We start from the raw sequence: 19,815 nt of genomic DNA, 5'->3' as shown, positions 1-19,815 counted from the left end.
GTAGTCTCGAGCGGCTATAACTGAAGTCACGGTCTTTAGTCCGTGTAAAAATCTATTTTCGTTTTGTCTAGTGCATCATGCATAGGAGCATAAGCTGACAGTATAGATTAAAGGGCAGCTGGGCTGCTTTTTACTTTAATCCTGGCTAGGCGGGGGAATATTGGTTCCCATTCTTGAAGAGCATTTCTGGTTCTTTGACTTCGTAGAAATCTTACACCATGGAGTCCCGAGTTGTTCTCTACTCCTTAATAGACGAGATAGAATTGTTGGAGTGATTCAAGGGCAGTAATGACTTTTGTACTAGAGCCACATATTCTTGTTTCGGATAGGCAGAGTAAGTCGATTTTGTATCTTTCCATTTCGTGCGCGAAGCGGACTTGAGTAGTTTCATCTTTGGCAGATCCTACATTCCAGCAGCCGATGTTCATTTTTAATTTTGTTTGCCTAATAGTGGTATAGGGTTTATCTATAGCTGTGGCTCGCTTATTTTTCAACTTCGGCGCCATACTTGAAGTCGCGTCGCATACCGGGTACACCGTAGCCATATTAAAATTTTTGCGAGGTCTGATATCCATAGACGTTTGATGGGGATCTATTTGACCGCAAGGACCCCAATCTTGCGGGTCACCTGGAGCGCGTTTGCGACCATCTTGCTCGGCTTCGAGCTAAATGGTGTTTACACTCCTCCACCACTTTGAGGTTTGCTGACGGGTTTGCACTGCTGTATAGGGACGGAGGGTCGAGCCTCATTAGCTATAATCCCACCACAGCCGTGAGAAATGTAGTCGTAGCTATGATCCTTTAATCCCAACCTAGAAACAGCAGAGGCTTCAGGATATGTCAAACAATGCCCAACGGATAAGTTAATAATTCTAACTTTATTTTTCGCATACTTTCAAATTTGAAATACATTCGTTAAAATGTGGGAAATGTGTCACAATATAATGTTTCACAATCTGCGGTAATTCTTTGAATTATCCTGTATCTTTACTATTGTGTTGCGCATTATATTTGTTTCGGCTTTATATTGCTTGCTGAATTCAATGCTCTGCTGAAGCCCACAAGCAAATCAATTTAAAAAAAAAAAATCATAAATAATATTTCAACGAATCATGTATATTAAAATAGTACAAAAAATCAAATCTTTCAGAGTCAAAATCCATTCAAATTTCGAGCGAATGAATAACCCGATACCCGGAGCTATTAGAATAGAGCTTGGTTCAGTTATGAGATTGAGTATCCTGTGCTGGGCGTTGGGGTTGGAGGAAATGGATAGGGGATATGTACTGCTGCATTAGTGGTGAATCTGGCTGAAAAAGTCGAGTGTATACGATATTAACTTTCGCCCACCTTAAAGCTTGTTTACAGTATAGTTACTTTTCTTCATTACCACTTAAATAGCACATACTTCAATAGCATACCTTCTTGCCCCCCCCCTAATAAAAATACTGCAGCTACGCTCCTGCTTGCAATAAGAGAAATATTCCACTAATTTGGGGCTCGAAAAAGCCCAAAGTCCCATATTTGGTTGGAGCAAATTTACAAAAATTTACTTTAAATCTTTGGGACTCTTTTTGTGGAATGGAAGAATGGAAATTTTAAACAATGTTAGGTGGTATAATGTGTTAGTCTGAGGTTATACGCTGCAATAGGCTTGTAGCATTGCACTTTAGGTTAGCAAACTTGTGATTAACGCAGTTTGGCGTGAATAATCTGCATTTTTGGGATTTTTGACCAAGTAGAAATAATGGCAACACTGTCATTTATGAATTTGCTTTAATAAATTGTCTTGATGTAATTGACTTGTAACTTTTTTTTCCTTCGTTTTTTTACCAGTGACTAGTCATATTCTATAGAAGCAATTTGATTTCAGCCGGTTTTTCATTTAAACACACCTTAAATTATGCAGGCGTAGTCCAAGCGATATAGATGCATTTTGGTCGTTATTTTTTTTCTATGTTGCCGGTTTAGCTTGGCCAAGATGTGGTCTTAAATATTCTTTTCTTGATAATAGTTTTCCATTTTTAGGGCGTCAACTGCTGCTCTGATAGTGCCATTTCTTTCCATTATGTAAACCCTAGTGTTATGTATGTGCTTGAGTACCTTATATATCATTTAAATCCACATGGAATCATTCCTAAAACTTCAGGCATACCAGCAGCGCCGCCTGACTATGAAGGAAAGGCAACTCCATGGGTTGGAGTATCATAGATGGCTACATCTATCAGTGGAATGTGCCTTGCTGAAGAAGTTTCTAATTTTATTTCAGGGAATTGTTTGTTTTTGTTTTTTAATTTTATAGCTTTGAATTTTCCACTTTTCTTTTGTTTTTGTTATTGTGGGGTGTTCTTACAAATGTATAAGCTAGTCAAATGATATATGCCACTGGTCTAAGTAGTTTTTGTGCTGTGTAACTATTTAAGAGGCTTTAGTGAAATAAGGTGTAACCTTCCCAGACCTTCTGCATGGTGGATTGTTCAGGAACTTTCATTTGAATTATATAACAGTGTGTGAATATTTACTTTTAAGCTAGTTTTCATTTTTGTGCCATTTTTTTAAGCGAAGGAGAATAACATATTTTATATTTGTTGTTATTTATGTCGTATCCTACCCAAAATATTCTGATTAGTTTCTCCACTTACCTTAAAATTTTGTCAAATTGGAAATCTAACATCCCATTCAAAAGCTCTTCATTTTTGACATTATAGATGGCTCAGAGCGGCCGGGTGAAGGGATAAAGATTAACTTCATTGCCAAAGTTGTCCCTCGTTTTAGTCTGACGAAGGAGAGTAACATATTGTATACCATGTAATCCTGTTTGGATCATATTAATGTTTTTTAAATCTTTCCATTCGTTTCTTGGAAATAAGAGGAGCTAGACCCTGCCACGTTCTAACTAATTCTAGCTAATAATACCATTGTGACACTTATACTTAATTATATTTTCAATATAGTTGACGAGCATTGTGCTGCTGATGGTGCTAGTGATTTTGAACCACAAAGTGACATTTTAAATCGCTAACACCTTAAAAATGACGAAATTTCGGGTTGGCCTCGAAGCCCCTCCTCTACTTCTGCGCTTGTACCTTGGCTAAAGGTAGCTCTACCACAGTGAGCAAACATAAGGAAATATAGCGAATATTGTTCCTATTAATTTTACAAGTTATGCCGTAGAATGTTGATTGCTTAGTTGAGTGATTTTCTTTTTGCAACTATGATTTCTTGTCTATTCAGATAGTAGTATTGTTGACTCCAGTAACTTTCTGCCGAAATAAAAAGCTTTTACCTTCTTGTGCTCTTGTGCAGAATTACCAATTGAATATAAGTCACTGCTTTTCAAGAAAATATTAATCTAATATATTTTTACTATCTCTGACATGATTTGACATGTTCCAAAAGAAAGTGACCCGCCTAATGATATAAAGGAAAATTGGTTACCAATTAGCACAAGTGTGCCTCTGAAAATAATGTTCTTCAAAAATACTTATTGAGGTGCACAAAATTGGTTATAAACTTGTTCCTGACATAACCAAGTCTAAATGCAAAAATAAATTACGTAAATTGTTTGTTGTTGTTTTTTTTATCAAAATTTATGTGTAGAGCTGTTTCACTGTTTGTGTTGAAGGGTAGCTAAAATGTGTAAAATTTGCCATCTTTTTTTCTATAGAATTTTTATTAAATTTTTATTTATATAATTTTTTGTTTAATTTTTACCACTGGCTTGCTGTCTTTCGGACAAAAATGTCCGTTGGTATTTTTTGGTAGAAAAAAAAACAAAACAAATATCCGTCTAAAATGAAATTTTACTAAATTTTTTCTTTTATTATTACATGGATCTCCCAGATTCTAAGTCAGTAAAAGCTGCATTTCCATTTTTGATATTTTCGCATCAAGTCTTTGATTTACTCTTATCTTTGTTCGTTTGCAAAGCCTCAATACTAAAAAATAATAATAACGGGAATAAATGCAGTTTGGATGATACTCTAGGCTTGGATTAGAAAAATACTTACGGTTTACTATGAGAATGTTTTAACTGTAATAAATATTTGCATAATTTTTTTAGTAAACCTGGTATATTCTCTTTATTCAAACAAATATGCAAACGTCAACAAATCCCTTATTTCTTTTTAATTTTCGCTCCGTTTTTCATTAGTTCATTTAGTTTCTAAACCACCCACTTAAAAAAAGGGGTTTTTAAGACGCTTTGAAGAGGAGATTCAGTCCTCTTGTTCTGCTGTCCATTAGGTTTGGCTAGTTCTCTGTTTCATATTGAAAATGGAATGAAGTTCCTTAAAAAAGAATCGCTCGTTTGTCGCTCAAAAATTGAATTAAAAATTCGCTTTTTGATCTGATGTTTGAAGGGGAACGGGCAAGTTATTTTTAACTGTTAATGTGGCTTGAGTTTCCTAGATTTTTAATTTGCTGTTGTATTTAAAACTGCCTTTTTGTAATTTATTGACAGTGCTATATCTAAAGTTGGTAAGCTTTGGGTTCTACCAGTGGCTCAATTTCATCAAAATTACGGGGGGGGGGGAAGTTGGAGCCATTATTCCCGATTCAAGTGCAAATGACAGTGGAAACTGAAAAATGAGCCATACAGTACCATAAAGGCAAAAATATACTAAATAAAACTGATCCGTTTCTGTAGATGCTCAAATTGTGTAGATTTCTCTTAGTTTTGACCAGATTTTTGAAGAAAAATTGAAGCAAATTTTCTATCTGATCGTTGTCAGAAATATTCACTTAGTTTTTTACCCGAAGTTTTATTGCTGTTTTTTATTATTTTTGCAACTGACGGGCTTTAAGTAGGGTACAGTTGATAAATCGCTCTCAAATTTTATGTGTGCAATTGAAAACATATGTTGTTGGTATGTACGTTTTTGTTTTCTTTGTGCCAAACTTGTGTGAATAAAATTTTTGTTTTTCTTCTTTTGTACTGTTGTTCTTTTCTTTGTATGAAAAATCGATGAAATTATTATTTACGATCATTTACCTTTTAAATTGTTATTTATTTATTTAATTTAATTTGCTGAGTATGTTAATTTTGTTTAAATTGCCTTGGTCTGTTTTTTTTATAAGGAAACGGTGAATGCTGCTGTCAAAAGTCAAATAATGGAATAGTAATCAGTTGTTGAGACGTTAAAATAGTTCAACGTCGGTGGAGGTTTTGCCATGATATACTTTTTTAAATCTAATTTTAAAACCTTGTGAGTTGTATGGATAAAAACCAAATTTGATAATTTTGTTGTTGCACGGCATTAGTAAATTTCTTATTACAAACAAATTACTTTCTTTCAAATTTACAGCAGAACGAACATTAATGAGAAATTTCAAGTGGTTCCCAGTAGAAATGTGTTTTATCGAAATAGGCCTAGCTTGCTAGATGGCTCATGAGTATTAATCATGCTTATGCAACATTATCGGTTAATATGGTTTTGATTCTCTGCCATTTAAAGTAAGTCTTGAGGTTTTTCTTGCCTATGCAAGTTTTTGGTTTGTTACTTTTCTGCAATCGCTCAGTTTTAATGTTCAATGTTAAACAACGATTTTTACTATCATTCGAAAGATGGGAAATAGCTTTATCTATCAACTGAAATGTATTTTGAAATTTGCTTTGTCTTTTTTTAGATTGAAAAGGTTTAAAACTCACCAAAATTGGAACATTTTCTGATTTTCTCAGATCATTCTCCAAGTAAGTCTAAGCTTTATCATAATTTTGATTTAGTAGATATGAAACTAATGAATTCAATGATATAAGTGAAAGAAGATAAACGAGAAATTTCAATGAGATTCCAAGCAGAAGCACGTTTGATAGCTGGGAAGCAGCTTTATACATCTACTGAAATACATTTTTTGAAATATGCTTTGTATTTTGTTAAGATTGAAAATAAGTCGAAAATTAGAACACTCATTTTTTGGTCACTCTCCAAGAAAGGTAATTAGTATCATAATTGTGGCTTAGTAGATATGGAACTAATGAATCAAGTGGCAGGTGCATTGTTCTTTCAGTACAAGTTACAGCTGTAAAATAAGCCAAAAAATTGCATATTTCACAGGGAATGTAAGCTCTAATAGTGGTAGTTCAGTGATCTTGCTGTCACTCCAGGAACGTGACAACTATATTCGTGTTCTATTAGTAGATATTGTAGCATTCTTCTTGGATGATTTGTATCATAATTTCTACCAGAGTAACTTTGTAACTTGGCTCGTACTCAGCATTCAAAGAACAGTTTCATTGTTTGGCCAATTGCATCAGCCACTTTTTGCCCAGATGCGTTGTTGATATAAGAAAAAAAGATGCAGAAAACGCTGAAGGGAAATATATTTTTAATACCAGACAATTCCTATAGCAAACGTCGTACCTCTGCAGATTAATTTCTTTAGTCAAATATTTACTTGTACATGGGTGTTCATTATAGGTGTAGATAGTGGAGGGAGTTGGGTCCCTGGAAAAAAAATCCCAAAAATTGTGTCGAAAGCTAAGTTTTGATTAAAGCAAGATAAACTCAGCCTCCTTCCCTCCCTAGAAGACTAATTGACCCCTTATTGCCAGGCAAAATCTCTAGCTGCGTGAACGGTCCGCACATAAGAGGGGCAAAGGAGTAGGTCCTTTTCCCCCTGGAAAACCAAGAATGGACAATAATCTCGAAATCTTGTGCTCTGAAAACGTCGCTTCTGGCCACAAAAAGAAATTATTCTTGTCCCCCATCTATAGGAAGTTGATTTGCAAAAAAAAAAAAAAAAAAAAAAAAAAAACAAGAACGGACAATAATTTCGAAATCTTGTGCTATAAAAACTTTGATTCTGGGCACAAAAAAAGTTTTTTAAAGCCTATTCCCTATCTACAGAAAGCGTTTGTGAAGGAGTGTCTCTCCCTCTATCTTTGTCCGCCTCCTCGTCGCTGCATGCGTTTCATCGTTTTCTAATACATTGAAGTAACTTATTTTAGTGTTTGGTAAGTCGATAAGCTAATAATATATTTATTAAAGTATACAAAAGTAAAGAAATCGCAATGGAATAATCAGGAAATGTTGATGTGTTGAAATCATTAAATAAAAACGAGTATAGTTGATAAGTAGCACTTTTGGAATCATTTCATCAATCACCTGGAAAAAAAAATAGCTATATAAATTATATCTCTAATTGTTCTTGGTTACATATACGTTGTGTGGATAGATGGATAAGTTAACTCGTATTTTCAAAAGACTATCGCAAACTCTAATAGAGCCGAATTTGCTTCTTATTTTATGTAAAGGAGAGCAAAAAACAAAACTGAAATTACCAAACAATAGACGAATGTAAAAAACGATATGGCTATTTCAATATTTTTTGATGAAAGAATAAACATTAACCTAAATACCATTTTTTATGGTTTATTAATAATTAGACAAGATCTCGCTAAAAAAACAGACTTCTAGTTTTGGTAATTGTCCTGAAACGTCTCTTTTAGCATTAGAAATTACCTTTTCCTTGCAACGTAGTTCGAAAAATAAATGCCCCGGAGATCTGCGAGGGAGGTTCTTTTAGTTAGTTCCTTATGTTATTTTTTATTTATTTTATTTTTAGCAAACAGGCTAAATTCTGTTACAAACAGGCAAAGCTCCTTAAAGGTGCATACATGTGCCTAGGTAAAACTTCCAACTAGGTCAAGGTAAAAAAAAAACAACAAAAACTGACTTGCACACTATCATGAATGTTTATCTACCAACTCTAGTGTTTACTTTTTCAGAAAAGCGTTCTTCGTTTTTCAGCTTTTCTTTGTGGATTAAAAAAAAAATGATAAAAACATCTTAAGAAAAAAGCCAATTCAAGTAGAAACGTATGGTAAACATAATGGGCGGCATCTTAATGATAAGAAATAACTTACGATATACGAAAACTTGTTATGATAGTATTAATCTTGCCATCATTTGTATCTTTGATAGACCCTTGATATTATTTCTGGAGCTTATATTTTAAGAACCTCACGATTTCTTTTGTTAATTTGTGTTTTTTATTTGTTTTTTTTTGCTCTTTGCCCAATGAACTACTACATTGTTATTGATAATAGTGCAACCCCATCTACTAAACAAAACTTTGTCTATAAAAGTCCTCATTCATAATGAAACTGCACATAATAAGCAATATGTAGCTTGACAATGAAAAATTATAAATGAGATAATTAAAGGACTAACTGAAAAGGAGATAGGATAAAAATGCTTTATATCAAACACCACATGAATAATTATTTAGAGTCTATAATGAACATTTTTAGTTATACAGCACTGGAAAGTCCTTAAGGAGGGGCTTTGGGATAACACAAAAAAAGCACATCAGATACACGATGTTTTTGGCCAAATTGTGTTTTTTTATCTCAATCTCATTGTATAGATTTAATGACATTAGCCCGGGGATGAAATTAGTGGATAACTTTGAATTGATTTTAGTTCTCCTCATGCACATCATTAGAGGTACAAAACCATCCTTCGGTCTAGAATAGCAAAAAGGGCAAACAGACGTTTTTCAAAAAGTTTTGAGCGGGCTACCCGGAAGAATTTAAGTTTTGGTTTTCGCTAACAGATTTTACTTTTCTCTAAAACCCTTCAGACCTTTAGCCTGGAGATTTTTTCCCAATTTCCCTCGTTCCTTAGGGCAGTCTTGTATTCCAAGGAAGACACTCATCAAAGGAATAATTTTCCTTTTCATTCAACCACAACGATTTTGTTTCAGCCAAGTGAGACTCTTGTTCACTAAGACTTTAATGAATACGTCTTTGTCATTCGGAACATTCTAAAGCTCAAATTTCAAGATGACACCGACGTGGTTAGTGTCCCCTAGAAAATCTTAATGAGACTTCTCTTCCTGTACCTTCGTTGCGGAATGACGACCCAAAAACAGATAAGGGGTTGATTAAGATTTTCAAGAATTTTGATGGTATATCCCCCTCTAAGAATTTAAAATTGATGGGTCTCTTGGGTTTTTAGTTCCATAGCTGATAATATATTACAAAATCTTGGAAATTATTCAAGTTAGATCTCGGTTCGTGAGTGGGTGGGGTATAAAGCAAAATTTTATGAACTTGGACCTTAAAGATGCTTAAGGAGAGCATATTTTCAGATTTGCATCCTGTTTTGAGCAGCTTTAAGGTTGTAAGTTCAGAAAACGTTTCTTTATATATAACCCTTTCGCGAATCTAGACCGTCATTGAGTAATTTCCAAAATATCAACTATAGCACTAAAAGCTTAGAGAATAGTAAATTTTAAACTCTGGATTTTAAAGAAATCTAGCTAGCAAAATGTCTTTAGCAAAGTAATTTTTTCAAACACATTTCGATGTTTCTATATGCGGAAGCTATCCCTACAGCAACTTACGTTTTAGAATAAAAAAGAACCAAGAAATGAATCGTTTTCTATTTTAACCATTTCAAAGTTACACTCTTAAAATACTACTTAGCATGCTCTTCGTTCAAATAGAGACAGTTGTTACAACAATACATTGGGTTACTGATTCCCATTTAAGAAGATGTTGTTTCCTAAGACTCTAACCACTTTGTTCTGGCTTGGAGGGCAGGGGGAGGGGAAGGGTGAAAGTACCACTGCGTTATTTTCAAATATCACTTCACTCAACTAATGTGAATCTCAAATCTAAGGGGACATTATCCTATTGGATTGACCTGTTGAAAATGTCTGTTATAAAGAACAGTTGCATTGATATTTTGCCGTCATTGATATTCATCATTAATATTCATGTCCACTCGGGTTTGAGTACCAGGGTTGCCACCACGGTCAGTTCCCTAAAGTGCTAAAATTGCCCAAATTTGTGTGCCACACAACAATTTTCACCGTTACAGTAAAAAATAATAATTGTGTTTTGTCGTGACTCGCGCATGGTTCGTTTAAGTGCACTTGGATTAGTTTTAGGTCAATTTTTTCATCTTTTTCGGTCTGGCTTTTTCAAAATTAGCACCATTCTTTCGGAGCGAATACAGCAAAAAGGTGGTTCTGATTTTATCAACATTGCACCAATCTTTCGAAACAAATACAGGAAAAATACGCTCTGCGCTTTTTGTTAATTCCTCTGCCTTTTTTCAAAATCTTCGTGATTTCGTCCAAGAAAAAATATGGTAGCACACAAGTGCTACTGCTTGATCCTTCAATGTAGCACATGGTACAGTGCAATACATGATGAAATAGTGCTAATATAACATTTTTGTGATGCAGGTTGCAACCCTGTTGGGTGCATGTCAGTCAGTGCAAGAAAGTAGGATGAGTTGTAGAGTGCAAGTGGATGAGATTTGATTCCAGTGACGCCAATTCACGGAAATGTTGGGACGGGGAATATATTTTTCAAATTATAGGGGAGAGGGGCAATTTTTTCGTTTTGTAAACGGAATATTTTTTCATTAAGATACAAAAATGTCTTCTAAATATAAGGGATGGGGGAAAATGCCCTGCGCCTTTCCCAATTGGCACGACTGTTTCATTCATTTTCAGTTGACATTTTTAATTTTCGGTGTTGATTATGTGTTTAGCAGGAGTAAGAAGAGAAGTTTTTTTTAGGAAGATTATGATTGCATTAACAGTGTCAAATTTTTTCTTCTTTTTTACCATTTGAGACGCAAAAATATGCCTTGAGACATTAACAAGGCAAGCGGTAGTTTTTTCAATTTTTTAGATGTTTTAGGATTTACTGGAGCTTCTATTTCTTGTGTTTTCTGCAACCATTTATTAAGTGAACAAATTAAAATAGTCCTATTTTGATATTCCCTACAGTCTCAATTTCCTTTAAACATTTTTCTTAAAAAAAGAATGTTGTTACCATTTTTTATTAGTACAGTGATGAGACACGCATCTGCTGTTAAGCACCTGTTTTAGAATATAAGTTACAATGCATTTCCTTCACGGAGCACCATTGCTAAGCTTTTTTTTCCTTATTCGGTTCAAGCTCATCATCCCCACAGTTGTCGAAGTCGTCTTGCTAGGAGACAGGTGCATTTGACAGTCAGATTTTCTTTGTCACTGATGTGTAAACAGTAAATCATGGAATGGATTTAAATGAATAAGAAAAATATTAGTTTAGTATATTTGATATTTAGCATCTTGAATGGAGGCTTAGACATTTTGTGGGTTATCATTCAATTTGTTTTGAAAGTCAGCTGAAGACCTTTTGACTCTTTTATCATTTCACCAGCTTAACTGACCCGTCAAGGTTCCAAGGCTAATTTATTTGGAAACCAAATAATTTCCTCTTCGAAGTCTTATCACGTCAGCTTTATTTTCTATTTATTTTAATTGGAACTGTTGAGAGCATCGTTTTTTTCTATTTAGTTATACTGGTCGGTAGGTTTACCCTCTGAGCTTGTAATTCGAAAGGTTACAATTTCTTAAAGAAGATATGGAACCATGAGTAGTCTAAAACGTCAGCTTTTTAGGCTGATCGTGGCTAGCATAAAAGCTGTTGTGACGAAGACAGTTACTGGCCTAAGTTTGTTTAGCTCTTCTTTTTTTACTTCATAATTTTATGGTTGATCTACACAATGTCCTCAGTATTAAATAAACTAAATTTTAACGATTGATGTAGAAATATCTTTTTAATATATTTTCGTTGCATAGCGCTTCCTATTATATCTCCTAAAATTTAAACTCAGAATAAGAAAATAAGCATCTGGATGTGTTGTCATTTGTTTCCAGTAAGGCTGAATGAAAATTTAGACCTTATTGGAGTTTTTTTTTTTTAATTAATAACTTTTGAAACTACGGACTAAAGGGCTCTGGTAAATTAGACACTTCTTAATTATTGATTTAATCGAAAAAATTAAGCCAGCACATCCACTTTTTTTTAAAGACCATTCTCCTCTTCTCTTAAAATTTAATCTGCTGCATCTCTTAGTGTATCAGGTATCATCATACAAAGCACTTCGCTTCCTACTAAAATCAGTAATATTATCAAAAATGATATTGATATTTTTCAACATCTTTTTCTAACTTCGCATCAGTACCTGAAGGCCTATCTTGATGCGGTCTTAACATTTAACAAGATTAAAATTTAAAACCCAATTGCTCTAATAGTCAAAGGCTGGTATAATTATTTAAGAATTAACGACGCTTCTTGACTACTAAGGTCCTTGCGTCGGCCCTGCAGTGCATTCCTGCAGCGTGATTCGATCTCTGGGTCCCGTATTACCAAGCTAAGGTCAAATCCACTGCGCCACCACAGGACGGCTGGTATAATCTTTGCACAATTAGTAAGGTATTAAAAGTTGTGCTCGTGATAAATTCGGTCTTTCTGCCAGGGTTTCCCAGATCACTGCTGTCCCGTGTAAAGTCTTTAGAGACGAATAGCTATGATGAATAACGATAAAACCACGCGAACTACGACAAAAAGACACATGATACACGAGTGAGTCGTGGTCGTGACTCTTGTGTTGTGTAAGAGTTCGTTGAGACATGAGATTTATTTATGATTCTGTAAAGCTTAATAGCAGAGAAACTCCATGCTAATTATTATCATACTATATTTCTATACTTAAAATCTTGCAGAAATCGATCAACCTCTTGAATACTAAAATCGCAAAATAATAAACTAAAAGTCGACTAAACAGTGACTAAGTCTGATCGTCAGTCCATAATTTATATCGAAAATAAAAAAAAAGAGCATGTAAATTCTTCACCCCTTTGAGTTAGGTCCTACATATGTAATTTTTGGACCAACAAAAATATTGAACATTTCAGAATAGTTAAAGGCGTGGGTGTATTTATAGGAATTCAGCAGTCATTTACCTAGTTTAGAAGCCTCTAACTTCAATTACTTATCTCCCTTTCGTATATAATAAGTTTTCAGTTTTAGTCAATGCAATTTGTCAACAACACAATTGTACGTGCTAATGTTTCTAAATAAAAAAAAATCTATGAAATTGAAAAAACTGTATTTGGTTTATAATTATTTACCTAAAAATTGATGCTATCTGTAAAAACATATTGATAATAAGTAAATAAAGTTTTAGACACCTAACTTGAAACTTTGTAAAGTAGTGATTTTATGACATTTACCAAGCGTAGAGCTCACAAGCATCATAAACAAAGTTCTAGTTGGTAACAAAACAAGAATAGGAGACTGACCCACTAACGATCATGGAATCTAGAAGCTGTCACCAAGAATGATTGTAAGTCTTCATTTTCTTATTATTCCAAGACTCTAGAACATTATCTTGTCTGAAAGGTCGTTAGACTCGAAAAAATGATAAAGAAAGATTAAGTTTCTGTTGCTGTTGAATTTATTGAAAATGGTACTTCAGCGGGACTTCCTTCTTGTGGGAGTGTAAATTTCAGTGACCTTTTTTTCTGTAATCACTGATGTATCCATAGTTTTCATATAAAATCTGCAAATTTTCAGATCACGAGGTCATCAGAAACAAAAAAATGCTTCACCTCTCATCATTTTCAATTACACATAGATTCAATTTTTCTAAATAATAAAGAAAAGCGATTTTTCAAAAAGAGTTTTTTAAAAGAAAAGTAAAGATGTTAAAACCAGAAACAATTACCAACAATTTTATTATAAGTTAAACTTAAAACTGACAGAAACTAAACTGTATCAATAAGGGAAACTTGAAAGGAACACTCTGGATTATTTATAATAGTTTTAATTAAATAGTTGAGTTAATAGGTATGGAGTTACGCGGAATTTTATGTGATCGCAAACCCACATAGGTTTTTTCCAGCAAGAAAGTGCTGTTTAATTTTATTTGTTTGTGAATGTGGTATGATAAATATATGAACTTAACTTATGAACATTAAACTCACCTAACGGCTAGTCCCGTTTAAAAAATTATTCTTTCATTATGACTGTTCTAAAAACAAAAACAGTCGTTTTCAGGAAAAAACAGAAACGATTTTTCTAAATAAATGTATAAGTGACAACAAATTCGGTTTTATCATTTCAAAATGATACGTAATTGTTGAAACAGTTTTTCTTTACCCCACCCAGGCTACAGGCCCTGTGATGTGTCAGGCTATCCCATAATTTATTTTTGCCCTAAAAAGGATTTATAACTCAGAATGTGTGACTGTATGACCGTTTTTCAACTAGTTACGACCAACTTTTTTGTATGGTGAGCCTCGAGTACCCCCATCCCTCCTCCAAAAAACAAAATTTTGAGACCTGGTACTCTTACGAGAATTGTAACGGACTCATAATTGATTCACGACCAGAGAAAATTCATTTTAACTACTTTTCCGTTGCAAACTGCAACGGAATTTTCGTTGCAACGGAAACGAAAAACGAAACCGTTTCCGTTGCAACGGAAACGGAAACGAAAACGAATTTTCCTTGCAACGGAATTTCCGTTGCAAACGTTGCAAACTGCTTAATTTGTCAATTACTAGATCCAATCACTATATATCTCCAAAAAATTGTAAGTTTTCCTTAAGTATGGTCATGTTCATAAAGTATGGTAAAGCTTCATGCTTTGGGGTGGAAAAATCCACTATTTTCCGCACCAAAGAACTTTTATGTCGAGTTAGCAAAGTGGGTTAAAAAGCTTGGGTCCATCAGTGGCAGGGTCACGCCACTTGTCTCCATTTCAGTATCCCTTTTAATCTTATAATAAAATGTCTTTTATTTTAGAATAGAGCAATACAATTTGTAACAGGCTTACGTCATGTCTACAATATATTTGCCTCAAGTTAGAAAAATATAGGCTATCATTTTTTTTTCTTAAATCAACCCCAAATGCTTTTTTCACCTTCCCGGAGTGTTTGGGATCTTAGGATATCTATCATATACAGGATTAATGTAATTTGATGTGCCTAGAATATACAGCTTATATTAGTTTCTGAAAATTGCATGCATACTTTGAAATTTCTACCGAATACTTTAGTTATTTCATGCAGTTTTCATCAGAGACTAGTTCGATTTCTTTTCAAACAGTTCGTGGTAACGAACTGTAGTAAGGAGCGAACCGGCTAAATAGTAACTGTAACTCTAAAAAACGGAATTTCAATACCAATAGCTTCATCAAAAGAATTGCATTTCAATTTTGATTTTAAATATATAAGTTTCATCAAGTTTATTCTTACCCATCAAAAGTTACGAGCCTGAGAAAATTTACCTTATTTTAGAAAATAGGAGGAACCACCCCTTAAAAGTCATAAAATTTTAACGAAAATCACACAGTCAGATTCAGCGTATCAGACAACCCTATAGTAGTAGTTTCAAGCTCCTATCTACAAAAATGTGGAATTTTGTATTTTTTGCCACAAGACAGATCATGGATGCGTGTTTATTTATTTGTTTTTTTTTTTCCCAAGGGTGATCGTATAGACCCAGTGGTCCTAGCATATCGCAATAGAGCTCATTCTAACGGAAATTAAAAGTTCTAGCGCCCTTTTTCAAGTGACCAAAAAATTGGAGTTCACCTAGGCCCCCTCCCACACTCACATTTTCCAAAAGTCACCGGATCAAAATTCTGAGACAGCCATTTTATTCAGCATAGTCGAGAAACTTAAAAACTATGTCTCTAAGGACAACTTACTCCCCCACAGTCCCCGTGGGAGGGGCTGCAAGTTACAAACTGTGACCAGTATTTACATTTAGCAATGGTTATTAGGAAGTATACAGACATTTTCAGGGGGATATTTTTGGTAGTGGGGAGGGGTTTAGGGAAGGGGGTTATGTGGGGGAAACTTTCCATGGAGGAATTTGTTAGGGGGAAGAGAATTTCCATGAAGGGAGTGCAGGATTTCCTAGCATTAAAAAAAAATATGAACAAGTTTTCCAACTGAAAGTAAGGAGCAGCATTAAAACTTAAAATAAACGGAAATTATCACGCATATAAGGGGTTCGCCTCCTCCTAATACCTCGCTCTTTACGCTGAATTATTTTTAGTAATTTCAAGCATTTATTCTACGGTCTTTGTGATACAGGGGTCATTCATAAGGAATTAGGACAAAATTTAAGCTTTAGTGTAAAGCGCGAGGTACTGACGAGGGGACGAACCCCCTCATATACGTAATAAAAATAACTCCCTCTTTAGTTAAAGTATTTTTAGTAATTTCAGCTATTTGTTCTACGGCTTTTGTGATTCAGGGGTCATTCTTAAAGAATTGGGACAAAATTTAAGCTTTAGTGTAAAGAGTGAGGTATTGACGAGAGGGTGAACCCCCTCATATACGTAATAAAACATACGAATACAGTAGTTCGTTATATAGCTTAATTCGTAAGTAACGTGTATTTTTACTCATAAAAATATTCATAAAAAATTAAAAGTTTTCGTTGGCTTTTTAAGTAACCAACGAATTGGAGGGTAACTATGTCTCCTCCCCCGCTCCTGTTTTTCCCAAAATCGTCAGGTCAAAACTACAAGAAAGCCATTTACCCAAAAGAATAAATTACTATGCAAATTTCGTTTTAATTATTCATTTGCGGATGTCCAAAATCAAAACACGCATTAATTCAAAAACTTTCAGAAATTGAATAAAAAAAACCTTTTTTTTAACTGAAAGCAAGAAGCGACGTTAAAACTTAAAACAAACAGAAATTACTCTGTATATGAAAGGGGTTGTTCCCACCTCAACGCCCCGCTCTTTACGCCAAAGTTTTTACTGTTTCAAAACGTAGAGTGGAAAGAAAGAACCAAACTTTAGCGTAAAGAGCGAGACGTTCAGGAGGGAACAGCCCCTTTTATATGCGGAGCAATTTCTGTTCGTTTTAAGTTTTAACGGCACTGCTTGCTTTCAGTTAAAAAACTTGTTTTTTTTTATTTAATTAATATGTAGAACCGTTAATCGAGCAGGCCTCCACTCTTCTGGTTTGAAAATCTATATTTTTTCTAGATGTCTCCTAGGTGTAACACGTTTTCTTAATAGGGTGTTAGCCTTTTTTGCTGTTTCTAATATACACATAAATGTTAAAATTTTCAGACGAGCTATCTTGAGTTTAGTTTTGGTTCTTAAGAAAGTTTTAAAAAGAATAAAACATAGTTGTAAAGTCAAATTACAAAATTGAAAGTTGCAAAGTCAAACAGCTCCTTATGTGCTTTTCTTAATGGCGTTAAAGATCTGAGTTGTATTATTTCTACATCTGGTAGGACGAAATCCATTTTTTCACTTTGTTTTTATTTTTATTTTTATAGCTTCATTATGCACGCAAAAATTGACGGTTCTTCAATGCCAAATGATATTCCAGCCTTCATAGGGCTGTCAGTCCTACTCAAGTTTCAGGGAATCTCGGTTATTCTCATAGCATAATACTGCTCTCTACCTTTTATTCGAAAATGTTACTTTTTTAGATTTAATCAATAGTGGAAGCAGTTTCTTCTTTTTTATTTCTTTTTCTGCTGTTAAATTGTTTCTCATTAAAATTTTTGTTTTCTCCCAACTGCCATTCCACTTCTAATATTGTTTCCACAAAACGGAGTCTTGGCCTATTTGAAGTTCTGAATGGGTAAACCACAAAACTATGATCTTAGTACTTACTTTAATTGGTGCAGTTTTAGCTTTATTTCTAAGACTGGCTGCTCCAGGCTCCATCCATCCTCCAGACGCTAAAGGCATAGCTTAAACAGTCCTGCGCAATGGCGGAACACACAGGACTCGTTTGTGTTCTTTCCCTTTCATCGTTATCATGAATTTGGTCGTCTGATTTCAACACCTTAAAATAAAATATTAGTTCGGACCTTTGTAAACTCTTTTTATTTTATCGCAAATACCAGGGAATTATTCTGGTAAAAGTAAATTTTGAAGCAGAATAAGATTAGTAGACAGACCAACAAAGTGAAAAATATTAGGGTACGACATAAATTGGAAAGAATTAGATAACAAAAAAAATAAATAACAAGTTTGACAAGAGTAGATAAAATAAGAGTTATTTTCAAATACGGAAAACATATTAGTAAATGTGCTATGTTAGCAGTAACTCTTACTAAATTGACTTTTGTTTGTCGTTCCCTTTGAAACAGGAAATGTTTTATATGGCAGCAATCAGCGCCAAAGGGATAAGATACTTATATCTTTTTAATTCATCAGCTTCATATATATCCATTCACCAAACATTAATTACGATATTACTTAGGCTTTTCATAGTGATCCAAACTTGGATCACTCCATTGGATCACTCCATTGTTTGAAACAATGGAAAACTTTCCTTTTGTCAGCCAATTTTCAACTTATTATTTAACCTAAAAAAGAAGTCAACGCGAATTTCAAAAATATAATTCGGCAGGTGGATAAAGCTGAATCCTTGCTACAATGACAGAAAAACTGTCGTTTAACGTTCAGACGTTAAAACCGTAGGACTGCAGAAAATCAACATAACAAAACTTGCACAAGGAAGATAAACAAGCCCAGATTTACCTTTAGGCTCACTAGGCCTGAGCCTAGGGGCACACACTGTCAGGTGGGGCGATAAATATTGCTGAGTGATTTTTTTTTAACAAAAACTGGGCTGATGTGATTTATCGCCATAGTACCAGGTGTATTACACCACCTTCCTACCTATTCACAGAAAGGTGATTTTAAAACGATACAGGAATTCCGTGGCCACTTATAAACTGTCAAATGTCTCCCAAAAATGGTAGCTGAGAGTTTTGTATCACCTCTCTCTTTAATTACTTTACGCTCATCAATTGCGTTCTGTTTAATGCTTCCAGTATCCCACAGTTTTTGGGGATTTCCCCAAAAATCTCGAAAAAACGGAGCGGCAAAAATGCTTGGGTTTAGAAGCGTCAAAGCTTTGAATCTGGCCCTGAAGAAAAACCTCGAGAAGAAAAACAAATAAAAACACACATTGGTGAAAATTTCCGAATTAACGCTTTTCTTCTATAATTTTTCCACCATTTCAAATTTTATTATTGGAATAATAATTATCACCTTTTTTCAGTATGCTATGGTAAATCAAGATATGCTTTTGTTTTTTGTGCAAAAACGGAGCGGCAAAAAAACTTGGGCTTAGAAGCGTCAAAGTTTTGAATCCGGCCCTGAAGAAAAACCTGAGAAGAAAAACAAATAGAAACACACGTTGGTGAAAACTTTCGAATTAGAGCTTTTCTTCTATATTTCTTCCACCGTTTCAAATTTTTTATTATTTGAATAATAATTATCACCACTTTTCTTTATGCTACGTTAAATCAAGACATGCTTTCGTGTTAAATAACTTTCTGTTTCTATCTAATGACTGCCATATTTGCGCTTTCCATAACGTCTACAAGGACCAGTAGCGCAAAATGACACCCATTTCGAAGAAGAGAAGGGAATGTTGACTTGCTTTGAAGGTGGGGATTGAAAAAAAAAATGCTTGAAAATCGTATAATATTTGTGAATTATCCTTGTCTATTAAAATGGTAAGGCCTTGGCAATACTAACAGTATCTATGAGTTGATTAGCGCAATATACGAAAAAAACATTTTTATGGCTTGAAAAAAAAAAAATTACTCGCTCGTCAAATCACAGCCTTTGCCAGCCACCCTAAGACAAGATTGGGTTCTTATTTTATGCACGGATTTTCTACTTTCCGGTTTTTGATGGGTGGCTATCTATTAAGAGGGAAGCTACTTGACAAGTGTTTACACTTCAGACTTCCTCTGCTTGACGCTCGAAATCCCTTTGAGGCTTGAAAGACGATGTATTATTACAGGGGTTTTAGGAATAATGTGTGCTTCAAGTAGTCATTGGTAAGCCATTTAGCCGTGTTTAAGAGGCTTCGAAACTGAGTAAAATCTAATTCACTTTGACAATGAATAAATATAAAAATTAAAAATACAACTAGAATGCTTTAGTTCATGGAAAGCAGCCTCGGCTTTCTTTTCACAAATAAATATTGACCTAGGTAGACTAGGATCT

At 34.3% G+C, this 19,815-nt stretch overlaps 2 protein-coding genes across 4 annotated transcripts in view; one reads left to right on the top strand and one right to left on the bottom strand.

Moving 5' to 3' along the window:
- The window catches only part of LOC136026429 (glycoprotein-N-acetylgalactosamine 3-beta-galactosyltransferase 1-like), a 57,989-nt gene extending 53,060 nt beyond the window's left edge, over nucleotides 1-4,929 (top strand). For all 3 annotated transcript variants that reach the window (XM_065703012.1, XM_065703011.1, XM_065703013.1), the window contains exon 9: nucleotides 2,029-4,929. In XM_065703012.1, the coding sequence (XP_065559084.1) occupies nucleotides 2,029-2,211 (183 nt within the window). In that variant the 3' untranslated portion in view covers nucleotides 2,212-4,929. The remainder of the gene's footprint in view (nucleotides 1-2,028) is intronic.
- A 2,023-nt stretch (nucleotides 4,930-6,952) lies between these two features.
- Nucleotides 6,953-19,815, bottom strand: part of LOC136026430 (twist-related protein 2-like) — a 28,324-nt gene continuing 15,461 nt past the window's right edge. Inside the window, exons 2-3 of the mRNA XM_065703015.1 lie at nucleotides 17,455-17,629; nucleotides 6,953-7,106 (exon numbers count right to left, since the gene is read on the bottom strand). Coding sequence (XP_065559087.1) covers nucleotides 17,483-17,629 — 147 coding nt within the window. The 3' untranslated portion in view covers nucleotides 6,953-7,106; nucleotides 17,455-17,482. The remainder of the gene's footprint in view (nucleotides 7,107-17,454; nucleotides 17,630-19,815) is intronic.

Source organism: Artemia franciscana, chromosome 4, assembly GCF_032884065.1.
Source record: "Artemia franciscana chromosome 4, ASM3288406v1, whole genome shotgun sequence".
Classification (NCBI taxonomy): domain Eukaryota; kingdom Metazoa; phylum Arthropoda; class Branchiopoda; order Anostraca; family Artemiidae; genus Artemia; species Artemia franciscana.
Note: the sequence above shows the minus strand (reverse complement) of the source record. Positions and strands in the feature narration are given on the sequence as shown.